We start from the raw sequence: 16,491 nt of genomic DNA, 5'->3' as shown, positions 1-16,491 counted from the left end.
TTCAGCAGAGCATTGTGCGTTCAGCTTTAAAAACAAGGCTCTTGCCTGCATTAATTACAAAATCATCACCATCATTTTAATATAGCACTTCCATGTGCCTTCATTATCTAGTCTGGTTGTAATCCTAGTTGTAAATGAGTGTTATGAAACACCCACGCATAATGTTTGCACACATAAAAGTTACCTGGGAGCCTTCTTCAGCTCTCTGATGCTCAAAAGTAGATCATAGCCAAAGTGGCACTGACAGACCACTCAGGAAATTTGTCACTTAAGACCACACACCTTCAACCTAACACTGCTCAGCCATTGCAAATGCAGCATGTCTTGAGTGTATTCCATCCAGCGGCCTTTGATTCACATCAGATTGGCTGAAGAAGATAGGAATGTCATTCATTCATTGGCGATCACTCATGGCCGAGTAAGATTGTGTTCCATGTGGAAGATGCCTATGCGTGAATTTGTTTTATGTGGGGAGATCGGTGCACGACGATCAACACACAATCTTGTCAGAAAAAGGCTTTGATCCAATGGCATGGATACCACGACGATTGGAAGTCTTTTATCTGCTGCAGCCTTCATCCACCTTCACAGCCGTTGTAACATAAACATTGTTATCCTCCGCCTGTTCTGCCATTGAGGGCTTTCTTGGATCGTTCTTTGCCTGGTTCCTCTCCCTTGTCCTTACTGCCATGGGTGACCCTGCTGGGAGTACATGACTCCCAACGGCATCGCTCACAGGGTTCATTAGAACACGCAAGCCCACTCACCACTGCAAGGTGACAATCCAGCGAGGAATGTAGGAAGCTGCTATATATCGAATCAGAGCAACAGTTCAATCTAGCTCAGTATTGTCAAGACTGACCAGCAGTGGCTCTCCAAGGATTCAGGAAGGAGTCTTGTTCCCAGCCCTGCCCGGAGATGTCATTGGGGATCGAATCTGGCACCTCCTGCCTGCAAAGACAGATGCTCTACAGCTGAGCAGAAGCCCAAAACTTTTGCTTTCATGCTCACGCGAATATCTCTCTGACTTTAGTCACTGGAGTACATAGATTGTTTCAATGAGTACTTCCACCCTTCTGGGATTCGAAACACACACAGATATTTTATTTATTAAATTTATATCCCGACCTTCCTCCCGAAGGAGTGCAAGGTGGCAAACACAGATGTGATAATTAAAATATTTGAAATCAGTATCATTACAGAAATATCACACACACACATACAGAATATTATATATTTATACACACATAATGCTTCCAGGTTCTCAGTAATACACTCGTGCACGTATTCTCTCTCTCTCTCTCTCTCTCTCTCTCTCTCTCTCTCTCTCTCTCTCTCTCTCTCTCTCTCTCTCACACACACACACACACACACACACACACACACACACACACACACACACACACACACACCCCCCCTAGATTTTAGGGTTGTTTTTTAAAAAAAGTTTTTCTCCGTAGAGCCCACAAATGGCCACTAGAGGGCGCCACAGAACTGTATTTAAAACCGACCTGCCCGGTTCTTCCCCCTTTGCATGCCCAAGCATGAAGGCACTTCCGCCCGATGGTGCCAGAATCCATCATGGTTACTCAGGCACGCTGTCCGGGCAAACTCCCCTCCGAAATGCCAGCCAGCAAATCCTCTGCCGCCAAAGGGGATACAGTCCATGGAACTAATTAGATACTTCCGGGTCCCCAACCGAACACATGCACATTATAGGGTTGTATCTAATGTAATATAATGTTATTAATAATAACAACAACTTTTGCACACAAGTGTCTCAAAGTGATCCAATACACAGTTTCCTGGGAGTAACTCCCGTTGAATCCAATGAAGTTTATTTCTGAGTAGACATGTATAGGATTGCAGCCTTACACAGCAAAAATAAAACAGCAAAGACTTCAAGATCAGATAAAAACAACAATAACTTGGATAGCGATATCCAGTAGTAGTCCTGTTCACTGTGGTGTAATGTCTTTTTGAGACTCATGAACTGCTTGCTAAGCACAGGTGAGAAGAATTCAATCAGCCACGTGCTTTGTTTAGCATTCCTTATTTAGATGTATGTTTTGAGCTTTTCATTAAACCTGTTTCCCGCATGTGAGACTGGAGTGTTTCCCTTGGAGTTTATCGCATAGGACCTTGATAGCCAGGCATTGCACTCACGGTAGACCCATTGAAATTAATAAACAAGGCCAACTTAGGCCCGTAACTATCGGTCTCCTTTGAGTAAAGCTTTGTTGGATGCAAGCCGTTCACACACACGTGGGTGTAAAAGAGGGGAGGGGAGAAAATGCAAATGGTGGGATTAAATAGCAGTTAAATGGAAAAAAGGAAAAAACAGCAAAGTTAAATTGCATGCAAAATGAAAATGACAACCGGAAGTGAGGGTTTTGCTCTCATTTTCCTTCTCTCTCGCCACTATAAGGGGGCTCGCCGCAATACCTGCTTGCCAGGAGTTGATATGACGGAGACGGCGCCATGCAGCTAGGAGGTGGCTAGCGTGCCCGTAGTCAAGATGGCGGCAGCAATGGAGTTCAGGCTGCCGGTGGCTCGCAAGCGGCTGGCGCAGAGTTTGCCCCGCGGGGCAGAAGAGGGAGACAAGGACCTGGTGGCCCCGGGGGACACCATCACCACCGACCCTGGATACATGAGGTGAAGAGGGGGCAAGGGCGGCAGGCTGCTTCCCATTGCTGCGGGACTCCATGGGGCTGGCGGGCTGAGCCCCCGCCATTTCCCCATAGAAATATGGGGTGGGGGTTGTAGAACAAGCAGGGGTGGCCATCGCCCACCTCCATTCAATCCTCTTCTCGGGACTTAATTGGAGGCTTGAGCCCCTGGAGCACGTGAAGCAGAACTGCCAAGCGTGCCCCTGAGCGTGTGTAGAATATTATTCCTACTCGTGCTTAGTTGTGGATTTGATTCCTCTTTAATGGTAATCACCATGCTCAGAGGCACGCATGGTCGATTTAGGGTAGGCATGGGGAAATCTTTGGCCCTCCAGCTGTTGCTGAACCCCAGCTCCCATCAGTCCCAGCAGGCGTGGCCAACGGCAACATCTGGAGGGCCAAAGGTTCCCCACCACTGATTTAGGGGAAGGAACTTAGCTCAGTTATAGGACCAGGGTCTGGGAAGGGCCGTAGCTCAGTGGTTAGTGCATCTGCTTTGCATGCAGGAAATCCCAGGTTCAATTCCTGGTATCTCCAGAAATGGCTGGGATAACACTCCCGGCCTGAAACGCTGGAGAGAGCCGTTGCCTGCCAGTGCTGGGGACTGAACCTGGGACCTTCTGCATGCCATGCAGGTGCTCTACTCTACCACGGAGCTGTGGTTCTTCTCCCTATTATGTATCATTTCAGTTTTGTTTTTAAGCATTGGCCTGGTAGTAGCCATAGGTGAGAAGACCTTGAATGCAGGTGAGTGGCTATGCTGGTTTAGGAAGGATGGGGTGTGCCACCCCCCCCATGCTGCCAACATAGAAGCTAAATAGGGTGCCAGAGAAGGAAAAGAGCTCTGTTCCACCCTTTTCTCCTATCCTTCAGCAGGCTAGTAAAACTATCAGTAGGCTGGTAACGTTTGGGGCTTATTTAACAAGGCTGCATCATTTGATAAAACCTCGGTTGTGTTCAGTGCCCTCAGTTGCATTCTTCTCTTCAACCAAAAGGCCTCAAACTTTAATTGCACAGCAACTTTGGAAAGATAGTATAATGCACAGACGAGCGGTGGTTGTGTTTTAATGCCCCCCCCCTCCAGTCACCTACAAAGTCCTTCTTCAGAGCATTTCCTTTCTCCTATTCTTCGGCAGAGGCCACGGGACATACCTGGGAGATGAGAAACTTATAGCATCTGTGGCTGGTGTCGTGGACAGGGTGAACAAGCTGGTCTGTGTGAAAGCTTTGAAAGCGAGGTGAGAGGTTTCGAGATCCAGAAGAGTAGCTGTGCTAGTCTATATAATCAGGATCAGGCCAATGGCCTATCTAGTCCAGTATCCTGGTCTCAGTGACCAACCAGATGGCCTGAGCGCAACAGCAACTCTCCCCACTTGTGATTCTCAGCAACTGGTATTCAGAGGCGCGCTGTCTCCCGACAGTGGAAGCAGAGCATAGCCATTGTGGCTACTAGCCACTGATATCCTCATTCCTACTCCATGAATTTGTCTCATCCTCTTTTCAAGCCATCCATGTTACTAGCCATCACTACAACTTGTGTGAGCCAATCCCATGGTTTATGTGTTGAGCGAAAACGTACTTTTCTTTTGTCCGTCCTGAATCTTCAGCTTTGTTGAATGTTCCTGAAGTTCTAGTGTTGTTTGAGAGGGAACAGCCTTGTGTGACATTTTAAGCAGGCCTGTGGAGTCGTGGAGTTGGAGTTGGAAGCAATTTTGGGTGGAGTCAGTGTTGGTAGAAATGTACCGACTCCGGCTTCAAAATAAATTTTGATTGACAAGTTTTTTAAAATATAAATTCAAACTGTCAAAGAAGCTTCCCATGAAGTCAGCTGTAGTTGAGCATTTCGCCATAACTGAAGATGGAAAACATTTTGTGTGTCAGTGTATGACACAAGACCCAGATGAAGACAAATGCTGTGATGCCAAGATCAGCGCATATTCAGGCAGCGATAAAAATGCTCCTAGGAGAGCTTCCAATTTAAAAAGACATTTACAGCCCTTTCCAGGGCTGTGGAGTTGGAAGCAATTTTGGGTGGAGTTGGACAGTAGAAAAATAGAGGAGTCGGAGTCGAAGGTTTGGCATACCGACTCCACAGCCCTGGTTTTAAGGCTAAGACTTTGTTTCAAATTTACATGTGTGTGCTCAAACGTTAAAGATCATGCAATGCAGACAGAGTATTATGTTTTCTGATGGTGATGTGGGCTTGTGCAGCAATTGGCAACCCTATTTAAAAATTGCATAATTACTAACAGTGCATCTGTGATTTGGGACACTTCCTCAATCATAAAAATGGTCTCATTTGCTCTGTCTTTCATCTGTCTTTGTGCTGATAACGCTCTTAGCAGGGATGGTCGAGTAAGGATGGGGAACTTCTGCAGCCCACCATATGTTGCTGGGCGCAAATTCGCGTTGTCTCTGGCCATTGCTCTTCCTGGCTGGGCCTGATGGAAGTTTGGGATCTCAGTAACCACTGGGGTGGGGGCATGCTCCTCATTCTTGTGACTGAGATTGCACTGGTTTGGGAAGAACATCTTTTTAAAAGTTGCTTTTGTTTTGTTTTGCTCGCAGGTATAACGGCGAAGTTGGTGACATCGTGGTTGGGCGAATCACAGAGGTACGGAGCTGACCTCTGAAGCAGGGATGAGGAATGTCTGGCTCTCCAGATGTTGCCGGACTATACCTCCCATCATCCCTGGACCATTCGCCATGCTGGCTGCAAGGGATGATGAGAGTTGGAGTCCAACAACATCTTGGGTGGGAGGCACAGGTTTCCTACCCCAGATGCAAAACAGAAGGTTCTTGCCAGGCTGCACACCCCACTAGCTCTCATTGAGTGTTGTTTTTTAATGTGTCCTTGAACTGTGATGTCATCTCTTTGCTTGCCTGGATAGACAGAAGTGTGTGTGTGTGTAAACTGCTGGATTTTGCATGGCTGCGAATGGACTGCTGTACAAAGAGCTTCATCTGTTGCTCCACCCACTTTTGCCTCTGGCCCCACCCATCACTGGGATGCAGCTTCAAAGGAATTCCCACTGAGGGAATGCGGCCCTTGGTTCTCTGCTGCTTGAATGTGGTAGTAATATACATGTGCACATCCCGGCTGCTCTTAGTTCTCTGGCCAGGCTGGGCTTCGCTTTTCAGGGCTTGGAAGTTGGCGTTTGGTTCTGGCCAATGGACAGGGCCAGGCTGGTCTCGCATGTGCTTTGCTCTATCGAGGAGAATTCTCTGGGTTTACATCTTTTTTTAAAAATGTCACTTCATTTTTAGGTTCAGCAGAAACGGTGGAAAGTCGAGACCAATTCCAGGCTGGATTCTGTTCTGCTTCTTTCATCCATGAATCTCCCCGGAGGGGAGCTGGTGAGTGGCCTCCCTTGCTGCATCAGCTGGAACGCCGTGGATGCTTTACCTAAAGATACCCAAACAACGGGGGTACTGTCAGGAGTCAGTATCATTGGGCAGTGGCCAAGGGCCCCCACACAAGCGAGGGGCCTACTGCTAAACCCTGAGGCCCTTGCTGTCACTGACTCTTCACTTGAGCCCCCTCAACAAGTGAGCAAGAGGAAGGAATGAACAGCAGCCCACTGGGGTCATCTTGTCCAAAGTATGTCCCTCCTTCCTCCAAAATCTGGAGCCGGCTTTGCTGGATGATTTATATCAGGGGCGGGGAACATTTTCAGCTTGAGGGCCACATTCTTTCATGGGGAGGCTTCTGGGGGCCGCATGCCAGTGGTGGGTATGGCGGGAGGTGAATGTGAGTGGAGCAATGGATATGTGTTTTCCCTTTGTACACTTGGCTAGATTCCAGCCATGCAAAAAGTGGATGTTTCTAAGTACATGCGCAGCCCTCTCTGCCTAGCAAGGGGCAGTTCATGCACACATCCCAACCAGGCAAACCCGCTTAAGGAGGGCATGCAGCAGAGTCAGTGGCACGGGAAAGAGTCCCGAGGGCCATATAGAGGGGCCTGGAGGGCCGCATGTGCCAGGCCGGGCTTGGGGTTCTCTGCTCCTGCTTTACATCCTAAGAAAGCTAAGACGTGAAGCATTGTTAAATCCTTCAGGAGGAAGGATTTAGGTAGGGGCTGTTGTGATGTAGTAGAATGTGTGACTAGGACCAGGGAGCTCCGGGTTCAAATCCTCCCTCTGCCATAAAAGGTAACGGGTGACCCACTGGCCACTTCATTGTGCTGGCTCACACCTAAATAGTCCTGAGGCCCAGTCACAGTTTCTCCGCTTAACCCGAGAGTGAGGGTGGTAGAGGGTCAACTGACTTAAGACGCATTTAATTGGATGACAGCCGTAGTAATCTTTTTTTGCTTTTGTCTGTATCTCCATGTGTGCATTTGTTTTTGTTTTCCCCAGAGGCGAAGATCAGCTGAAGATGAACTTGCAATGAGGGATTACCTGCAGGAAGGAGACCTCATCAGTGTATCCACACCCTTAGCTTAGGCAGAGGGACAAGCAAAGGGCAGTGAACGGTCTTGACAATCTCCAGATTTTGTTGCGCTACAACTCTCAGCGTTCCTGGACCACTGGCCATGCTGGCTCCGGGGCTGATGGGAGTTGGAGTTCCACAGCATCTGGGGGGCTCAGATGCTGCGCCATCCTTGATGTACAGTCTCGCGCTTTTTAGGCTGGCCTTAAGGGTCTCGGTCTGGTCTTGGCATGTGGTAGATGAAGCAGGTTGGACAGACGCTTCTCTTGGAGACAGAGGCGAGCCGATTGCAAGGCTCCTTCGAGAGGTGGATGCTGTGGTCAAGCGGAAGACAAACGGACCTGACCCTATGGGGCCTGATTCACTGAAATGAATGGGAACCGTGAAAAAGCGCATGAAAAGAAAATGTCTGTCTCAGTGGGTGATGCTGCATTTTAACTACAGGGAAGGAGGGCTGCTCTTTTGGATTTTCTGCTGAAGCGCCAAAATGTATTGAGCCTCTGAGGATAAGTATTTGCAAGAGGGAAGCCCTGAGTGTATTTGCCATAATTGATTCCTGGTGCACACCAGCCTTCTTTGGGCCCATAAAATCAGCCATCCTGTCTGTTCTTTGAGCTGCTAAACCCGTTCTATGTTAATCTCTAACACTTCTCAGTAATGTCGTTTTTTTTGAAGCTACTAGCCCATTAAAATGCTTTTTATAGGCCTCCTGTCCAGACAGCTATGCTTAGTCTGATGTAGCCAAAAAGGGGAAAGAACTGGGGACAGAGACAAGAGCTACTGTTAATTAAGCTTTTGTGCTTGGTCTGCTGTGACTTGCCATAGGCGATCAGGCTCCTTACAAGTCTGCAGTAATTGGCGTATTTGGTCATAGCTCAGTGGAGCCGCTTTAGCCAGAATGCGATAGCCCTCCCTGTCCTCCTGTGGATGCTCACCGGCAACCAGCTTCTAATGAAATAATGGATCGATCAACAAGTGGATGTTGGGAAAGGCAATCCATAGGCGGCTGATTTCCTTAAGCTATCTTGGCAGGCAGAAGTCCAGGCAGTGTTCTCTGATGGGGCAGTATCGCTGCATACCCGGAGTCTGAAATATGGAAAGGTGAGTCTGCTTTAAGTTGCTCGCTGTAATTCGGCACCTCTGCTTGTCTGCTGCTGGATGACTTTGGATAGAGAATTTTTATTGCCTGTATTGCATTGCATTGAAGCCTGTGAGCTGGTGTCATGACACGGGATGTTCACAAATATTCCAGCTGTCCTGGGGAAAAAGCTTGTTTTACTTAATTACTTAAAACATTTTGATAACCCACCCTTGAACGTACATAAGCATGTAAACTGGTTATGGATTACATATCGATACGTAATGGAATCAGATCATTGATCTGGTCATCTGTCATCTACTCACTGGCAGCAGACACACAAGCCCTTCAAAACTGAACTCAGAATATGTTCTGGAAGAGTGGTGCAACCTTTGTGTGTGGTGACTAGGATGAAGCACGTGTGGGATATCTTGTTACATTGGGAATGGGGAGTGATAAAAGTTTATACTACCTGCTAAAATTCTTCAAATGCTGGGGTCATCAACCTGCTAAATCAGACTGTTCACACCCTCATAAGGACCCAGAGTGGAGAAAGCTGTGTGGTAAGAAACCTACTCAGCTTAAGTAGGTGAGGATTGGTAACTGGAAATAGGATTTCACCTCCCATCCGCCTCAGCCAGTGTGGACAGTGGTCAGGGATGATGGGAGTTGTGGTCCAGTGGGATCTTGGGAGGAGGTTTGCACATATTCCACAGACATTCTATGGTTGTTGTTCCTGCCAAGGGTATTGTTTCGCTGGTTTCAGGCCCTGGGATTTATTTTATTTTCCTGTTTCCATACTGGATGCTCAAGGTGGCTAATGACAAGATCGCTGTCCCCCTCCTGAGGTGCAGAAAAGGGCAACCAGAATGATCAAGAGGATAGAGTGACTCCCCTAGGAAGCATTTGGGGCTTTTTTTAGTGTAGAGAAAAGGCGAGTCAGAGGCAACCTGACAGAAGCGTATAAAATTTTGCATGGCCGGGAGAAAGTGGATAGAGAAAAGTTTTTCTCCCTCTCTCTTAACACTAGAACTTGTGGGCATCTAATGAAGCTGAACGTTGGGAGATTCAGGACAGATAAAGTCCTTTGCTCCCTTGAGAGGCAGTGATGGTCACCAACTTAGATGGCTTTAAAAGAAGATTAGACAAATTCATGGAGGAAAAGGCTATCAGTGGCTACTAGCCATGATGGCTGTGCTCTGCCACTATAGTCAGATGCTTCTGAAAACAATTTGCTGGAAGCTGCAGGGAGGGGAGAGCGCTCTTGCACTCAGGTCATGCTTGTGGGCTTCCCATGGGCATCTGGTTGGCCACTGAGAACAGGATGCTGGGCTAGATGGACCCCCATTGGCCTGATCCAGCAGCCAGGGTCTTCTTACGTTCTTGCGAGTCAGATGGTGGAAAGACGAGTTGTCCCTTCTGAGGCTCGCTTGTGTTGGCCCCCACAACCTCCTTTGCCTTCTTTGTGCATGTTGGACCGGGTTTCTGCATCCTCGGCGCACCGGCCGTCGCCCCCTGCATCTCTTTCTCTCCAGCTCGGCCAAGGTGTGCTTGTGCAGGTGTCTCCATCACTCGTGAAACGGCAGAAGACTCACTTCCACGACTTGCCTTGCGGGGCCTCCGTTATCCTCGGCAACAACGGGTTCATCTGGATCTATCCGACCCCTGAACAGAAGGATGAAGAAGCTGGAGGTTTCGTCACCAACTTGGAGGTGAGCTGGTGGTGGCCCTCGGACGCAGAAGAGGAGGAATTTTATGGGTCATACGCTGTTTTGTGAGGAGTTTATCCTGAAAAGCAATAGAGGCCTTTTAAATTAAATTAAATACTAACCAATTTATTGTCTATATAGATAATAAATCTGGTTTGGGGTGGGGGCTGGAATTGTAATCAGTGAGGTCAGAGGAAAATAAAATTGCAGAAAATCCCCCAGGCACCTGGTTGGCCACTGTGAGAACAGGATGCTGGACTAGATGGGCCACTGGCCTGATCCAACAGGCTCTTATGTTCTTATGTTCTTATGTTCTTAAAATACAGTGCTGTTAATACCACATCAATTATGTAATCCTCAGTCCCTATTTCACTTTTTCCTCTGATCTCACTGGTTTACAATCCCCGCCCCACACTGTGTGTGAAAGTGTTACCTGCAACTCAGGATATCATGCCATGCATTTGATGAAATGGACTGTAATCCTCAAAAAGTTGTGCCATGATAAATTTGTTACGTCTTCCAAGGCACTCCCAAGACTCTTTTGTTGTTTGTGCTAATTTTAGTACGCCTGAAGGGTATGCGCGCTTCCTAGGGAGCGTCATCTGGGGAAAAAAAGTTAATTGGCTTTAGATTTGACAAGTTGGGACTGCAAAAAAATGTTGCAGTGTGCAGCGTTCCTGTTCAGGGTGCATGCCAGCCAGCCATGCCCTCTTCTAGGTTACTGTTTTTGATCCTTCTCTCTACCAGCATTCCACAGCCTTTGAATGTGCTCAGTTCTCATTGAGTTGTTTCAGTTGCCCTTTCCTCTGATATTAGCCCCCCTCCTCCAAATATTGTCTTGTGTTTCTGCAGTCTTTGGGGTCCCTCTAGTTTGAGTCGTATTGGGCTCAAGCATTATGTTACTGATTTTTTTATATAGTTTTAAAAAATAAGTGTTCTGCATTTCTTTTTCTGTGCAGAAGATAATTGTGATTTTTTTCCCATCCTCCATCGCTGTTCCTAAGATGACGGCTGCTAACTTTGTGTGGGTCTTTGCTTCTCTCCCCCCCTCCCCCAGCCAGTGCCCCAGCCTGACCGTGAAGTCATCTCCCGCCTCCGAAACTGCATTGTGGCTCTAGCGGCACAGAAGCTGATGCTCTATGACACCAGCATTCTCTACTGCTACGAGGCTTCTCTTCCTCACGAGGTAATGCATTTGACCGCTGCTCCTTCTTCATCTGGGCTAGCTGGCTTGGTTATACATCCGCACATCCACACATTTTGCCGGCTTCCACAAAGACCGTAACGTTCTGCAGTGAAATCGGTTGTGCATTCTCCATCTCTCCCCCCCCCCCCGTGCTTGGACGAGATGACCCCATGAACATCTATAGGGCATCGCTGCCTCTTTGATTTTTATTATTTATTTGTTTATTAAATTTATATTCCCACCCTCCAGAAGGAGCACAGGGCAGCAAACAACACTAAACACATCTCTTAAAACACTTTAAGAACAAAATGGCTTAAAAACAAAGTTAAAGAAAACATCTTTAAACACATTTTTAAAAAATCCTTAAACATCTGATGCAAGCCAGAAAGGTGTGCCCTTCAAAACTCACATAGTCTGTGTCTCCCACATCTCCCCAAAAAATCTAGGCCAGGGATGGGCAACGTTTTGGCACCATCAGGGCCACACTCAGTGGTGGGTGGATGTTCAGCAGCTGCAAGCCAGGGGTGCAGCAAACTCTTTCTTGGATTTCAGAGTCTTTCTGTATTGTAGCACCATGCCAGATAGCTGTTTGGCATGTTGGGGGGGGGTACCTAAGTTAACATGGTGCTCTCCACCAGTTCAGCAGCAAAATTTGGCAGCAGGGCAAAGTGTGTGGGGGCAACTGGGGTATTTGTGGTACCACATGCAGCCTGTCAGTTGTCCACATGTGATCCAGGTGAGTAGCACTTGGGGCCCTGCAGTCTCAAAAATGTCCATCGTTTTGCAGTTGGCAACCTAAGGGGATGAAAGCTCATGCCATAATAAATCTTTAAGGTGCTACAAGACCCTTTTGTTGTTGTTGCTGTTTTTGATGCAAAACTTTGCTTCCATTCCCAAGACATTGTATCAGACGTTTCTTTATTTTGGAACATACCAAGTCAGACCACCGGTCCTTCTAGTAGTCTACTTTAATTAGTAGCCGCTATCTGCAGTCTCAGGCAGTTTGTGGGACAGACTCTCTTAACCTGCTGTCCAAGATCCTTTTAGGTGGAGATTGAACCTTCTGCATGCGCGCTGCCACTGAGACTTCAAGGGGCCACAGCATCCAGGTGTTGCAAAAGCTCCATCCTTTCCATAATATAATTCTGAAACGCTTAAATTATAAATTGCTTTGAGAGCGCCTCTTGTAGTTCTATTGGTCAGTTGGTTGTCAGCATTTTGAGTGCCTGGGCCAAGTGTGTTGTGTGTTTCGGTTGCATGTTATCAAGGCAGTTGTCCATCTTTCTGTAAAAGCTGAACATACTTAGTAGCATGAATCGTGTCAGTGTGAAGACAAACACTATGGTTGTGAAAAGATTCTTCACCTGCGGTGCCAGTCTGATTATAGGCCTAGTGAGCAACTTGCAGATGTACACCAGTGAGCCAAATGGTGAAGCACCATCAGGCAGACTGCTTTTATAAAGATTTTTATCACAGTATATGTCCACTTACCCATTTATCCCTCACCTTAACAGTGGTGATGGAGAGGGAAAGACACCCCGGGGAGGTCAAACCCAACCCTACAAATACTTTTAAGAACATTTGCAAAGCTGCTGTGGAGTGCGTGTATGTGTTGGGGATGTTACAGATGCTAGCCAGTTGGTGCTGTCCACACCTGCTCAAATTATCACACTCTAAAAAGCTGTAGGGAGGTTTGGATTGAATGCAGTGCGTGTTTCCAAACCACATATGCAGTTTGTTGTGATCTCCTGCAGGTTTTAATGGTCTTTTCTGTTTAAATGTACAGATCAAAGACCTTCTCAAACCAGAGGTGATGGAGGAGATTGTGCTGGAGACTCGGCAGAGACTGATGGAGCTGGAGGGGTGATTGTAGGATGAAAGTGGCGAGGCGGCGATCCTTTCTTTCAGTGATCTAGCCTCCCCAAGGTTCCTTTTTTTGGTATGGAATTTCTGACAAATCCCAAACCGAAGAGAAAAAGCAGAAGGGACCACGGAAGTGACAAGAGCTCTTGTTTAAGAACCTTCTTTGTTGTTTAGAAGAGTGTTAGAAACCGAGAGAGGCCTGTCTTGACAAGTTGTATTGGCAGAGGAGGCACCTGCAATGTTGCATCCTAACGTGAAAATATTAACAGAAAAATATCCAAGATTCAGAGGGGATGGGTCGTAGGATGGATACTTGGTTTGAATAGCAACTGTTCTTGTTCTGTTGATACGGTCTTTAGGATGTCTTTTTTTTTAATCATTCTTTTCCTTTGTTAAAGACCTCTGTGAACTTACCATGCATTTCAGTTACATTCCACCTTCCCTGCCAAATCTGTCTGAGCCTTGCTGAGGAGGCAGTTGCCACCCCCTCCTGCATGCTGCATTCCAGTATTCTATAATGGTTGAGGATCCATTTTCACAGCACAGTGAGGACGTAACCAATCGCAGTAGAGAAACAAGGGGGCTGCTATTGGAAAATGGCAGCTCTGAGATGTCCCCCTTCCTTCGTGCACCATAACGTGGAATATAATTTATTCCACTTTCCTATCCTGCCACCATTATGCAATGCTTCTTCCACTCTTCCTGGTGTGCATCAATGGCTGCCGCCAGTGGGAAACTGCTTGCTGCAATGCCATCTGGACACGATGTGCAAGTCATTCAGCATGTTACGAAAGAGGGCAAACAGAGCTGGAGGTTTTGGCCGTGTCCTTGTTTCTTTACAACACACAAGTTCAGCCCTCAAGACTTGCTGATTAAAAGACACATTAAATTTGAAAGCCTACAAACTTGGCTGCCGCACCCCTGGACACCACCCCTTTGGAAAACGGCTGGCGATTTGGTCTGGAGACAGTACAGCCCACGGGCTATGCATCATCCAGTGACGCTATACCATGACTGGCAGATGCAGTTGTGACGGCTCCTAGCGATGGTATACAAGCGGTGCAGCCTCCAGACCTGTAGGTATGCTTGAGATTTGCCAAGGCTGTTGTCTGACTTGATGCTATAGAGGTGGGAGGCTGAGTTGGCAGTCTTTGTTGCAGGTTGTACTCCAGCTTGTGAGCTCTTTGGCCACAAGCAGAGTGATCATGTAGGATTCTTTGGCTGGCCTCCCAATTCACATAATTCCCTAACAATTGGCCATGATGGCTGCAGCTGATGGGAACTGGGAGCCCAACAACATTTAGAGGGAACCAGGTTTTCCATTCCTGATTGAAGAAAAGGCATTCCCCCCTCTCTCATCAGGGAATGCCTCCTCTAAATAGAGGCATTTCATTTCTTGCAATAGGGAATGCCATTGCTTAGATCAGGAATGGGGGACCTGTGGCCCTCCAAATGTTGCTGGACTCCCATCATCCCTGACCATTGGCAATTCTGGCTGCTGGGAGGTGGAGTCCACCTACATCTGGAGGGCTACCTCTTTCCTAGCTGTGACCTAGCCAAAGGGCAGCTTTACAATCGTGACATGTAACCAGCGTCTTTTAAGAGCATCCGTGATACTGTGGATGACTCCAGCTGTGAGGGATTCTAATTTTTTTTTTTGTACTGGAGAACTGTAAAAATATTCCAATAAACTTTGTTTTGTTTTTACAGCTGTGTTTGAGAGAGAGAGTGAGAGTGAGCGAGTATATTCAGGCGGCAGTTTTGGGACGGAGAACGGGAGACGGACAGATCTGTCCCAGAGGGCACAATCCACCCCACAAATTCCCCTTTGCAAGCCCTGTTGAAATGAGCAAGAGCTGCCCAAGAGCACCCTGTTTCATCTACCCATTTTCCCACCATCACCCAAACCACTCCTGATCTCTGAGCTGCTATTCTTCATTATTACATCTGAATCCCCCTTTTTCCCCAAGCAGCTCAAAGTGGTGTACAAACACAGTTTTCCCCTTCCCCATTTTTATCCTCACAACAACCCTGTAAGGTAGGTTGAGAGAGACAGTACCTGGCCCAAGGTCACTCAGTGACCTTCATGGCCGAGCGGGAATTTCTTACTCTTACTTGCAAGGGTAGGATCATGAGGACAAGGAGCTGAATGCAGCCTTATGGGCCTCCTCTCTTTGGCCCTTGGGACTTCCCAGGCAATGCCCCTGCCTCAGTCCACCCTCTCTACTTCATAGCCCCCTCACCTGCCTGCTCCCCCCCCCAATCAAGTGCTTATGCCTGACTGGAATGCGTCCTTGAACTGTGATAATGCGTCGCTTGCCTGGATGGAGAAATGCCCGCATAGAAACTTGACAGTTGTATGGCTGGGATGTGGTCACTTACAAAGGTGAGAGTTGCATCTGTTGTTTCAGCTGCTTTTGGCTCCACCCACCACTTGCATGTGGCCCTCAGAAGGTTGTCCAAGAGACAATGTGGCCCTTGGGCTAAAAAAAAAAAGGTTAGTTATGAGCCGATGAATTTGTAGGTATGTTGCAGACATGCACATATGTCAGGGCTTCCACTGTGCACACAAGATCGCTCGAAGAGTGTGTGTCTCGTTCTTTTCTGTTCCTATGACACAGTTACGCCTGTTTTGCATGGGCTCTTTGCCCATCTCAAGGTGCCAACAGGGAGCTCTGCAGGTGATCTAGGGGTTCAGGTGGGCACGTGGAAAGAGGTGACCCCAGTTGAAGTAAGGGAGTGGTACTTTGCATTCTGTTTCACAGGTGGGAGGCTGAGGTGGCCTCACTGGTGCCACCAGCAAAGGATCTGGTAGCGCAAACAGCTCTCTGTGTTTGGTTGAAGCAAAATCCCTTTTTGGAGCACTGTCTGTGCCCAGAGCACTTTTACAGGAAGGAGGGAGAGATTTCCATGGACCCGCTGGACTTCAGGAAGGAAATCCCAGTGTCGTGGCAGGAACTGAACACCAGGAGGCAGAATCTCCTCAAACCTTCCAGCTCTTCACATTTAAATCATGCATGGGAGTTTTTCCGAGACCATAACATCTGCTCCTTCAGTGTTGCCACAAACTAGTAAGATTCAAAGGCCCTAAATGCCTTCAGTGACCAGAACGGCTAAGGTAGGTTGACTTTCCCCCCCTAATTGAACACACATCTGCTTAACAGCCTGATTTATGCAGGTACTTTTGCCAGGGAGGGTGAATGCTCAACATCAAGGTTACTCTATAGAAAGGTTTTGGGGAAATGGGGCATTTTGCAAGATGTTTATGGCACATGTGATAGGCATTATATTGTAAACTTTTCCCTTGGGGATTGGGGTGGGGTGGGGGGAATGACTCGATTGGCAAATGAGATGCAGAGATAAAACTGAGAAATAGCACAATGGGAATGAGTTGCACCTATCTAATGCAACTGGAGGGGGGGGAAGAGAACTATGGGATGTATAAGAGGATAAAGTTCATCCATTCATTTAGAACCCGCCTTTCCATTTAAATGAAAATGCTCAAGGTGGCTAACAGCATATGAAAGCACCTTAAAACGATCGAACCAAGAAGT

The 16,491-nt window shown here is 47.5% G+C and overlaps 1 protein-coding gene across 2 annotated transcripts; it reads left to right on the top strand.

Moving 5' to 3' along the window:
* The first annotated feature begins 2,441 nt into the window (after nucleotides 1-2,441).
* EXOSC2 (exosome component 2) lies at nucleotides 2,442-14,644 on the top strand. Of its 2 annotated transcripts, XM_061604130.1 has the most exons (9): nucleotides 2,443-2,655; nucleotides 3,806-3,907; nucleotides 5,238-5,283; nucleotides 5,937-6,026; nucleotides 7,029-7,094; nucleotides 8,134-8,202; nucleotides 9,715-9,891; nucleotides 10,946-11,074; nucleotides 12,861-14,644. In XM_061604130.1, the coding sequence occupies exons 1-9, from the start codon at nucleotides 2,519-2,521 to the stop codon at nucleotides 12,939-12,941; spliced, it is 897 nt and encodes a 298-aa protein (XP_061460114.1). In that variant the 5' UTR covers nucleotides 2,443-2,518; the 3' UTR covers nucleotides 12,942-14,644. The 2 variants fall into 2 exon arrangements, with proteins under 2 accessions (XP_061460115.1, XP_061460114.1); XM_061604131.1 differs by lacking the exon at nucleotides 3,806-3,907 and having other exon boundaries at nucleotides 2,442-2,655.
* Nucleotides 14,645-16,491: the final 1,847 nt, after the last annotated feature.

The sequence above is a fragment of the Rhineura floridana genome, chromosome 20, assembly GCF_030035675.1.
Source record: "Rhineura floridana isolate rRhiFlo1 chromosome 20, rRhiFlo1.hap2, whole genome shotgun sequence".
Lineage (NCBI taxonomy): Eukaryota > Metazoa > Chordata > Lepidosauria > Squamata > Rhineuridae > Rhineura > Rhineura floridana.
This window is presented reverse-complemented; position numbering and strand designations above follow the sequence as displayed.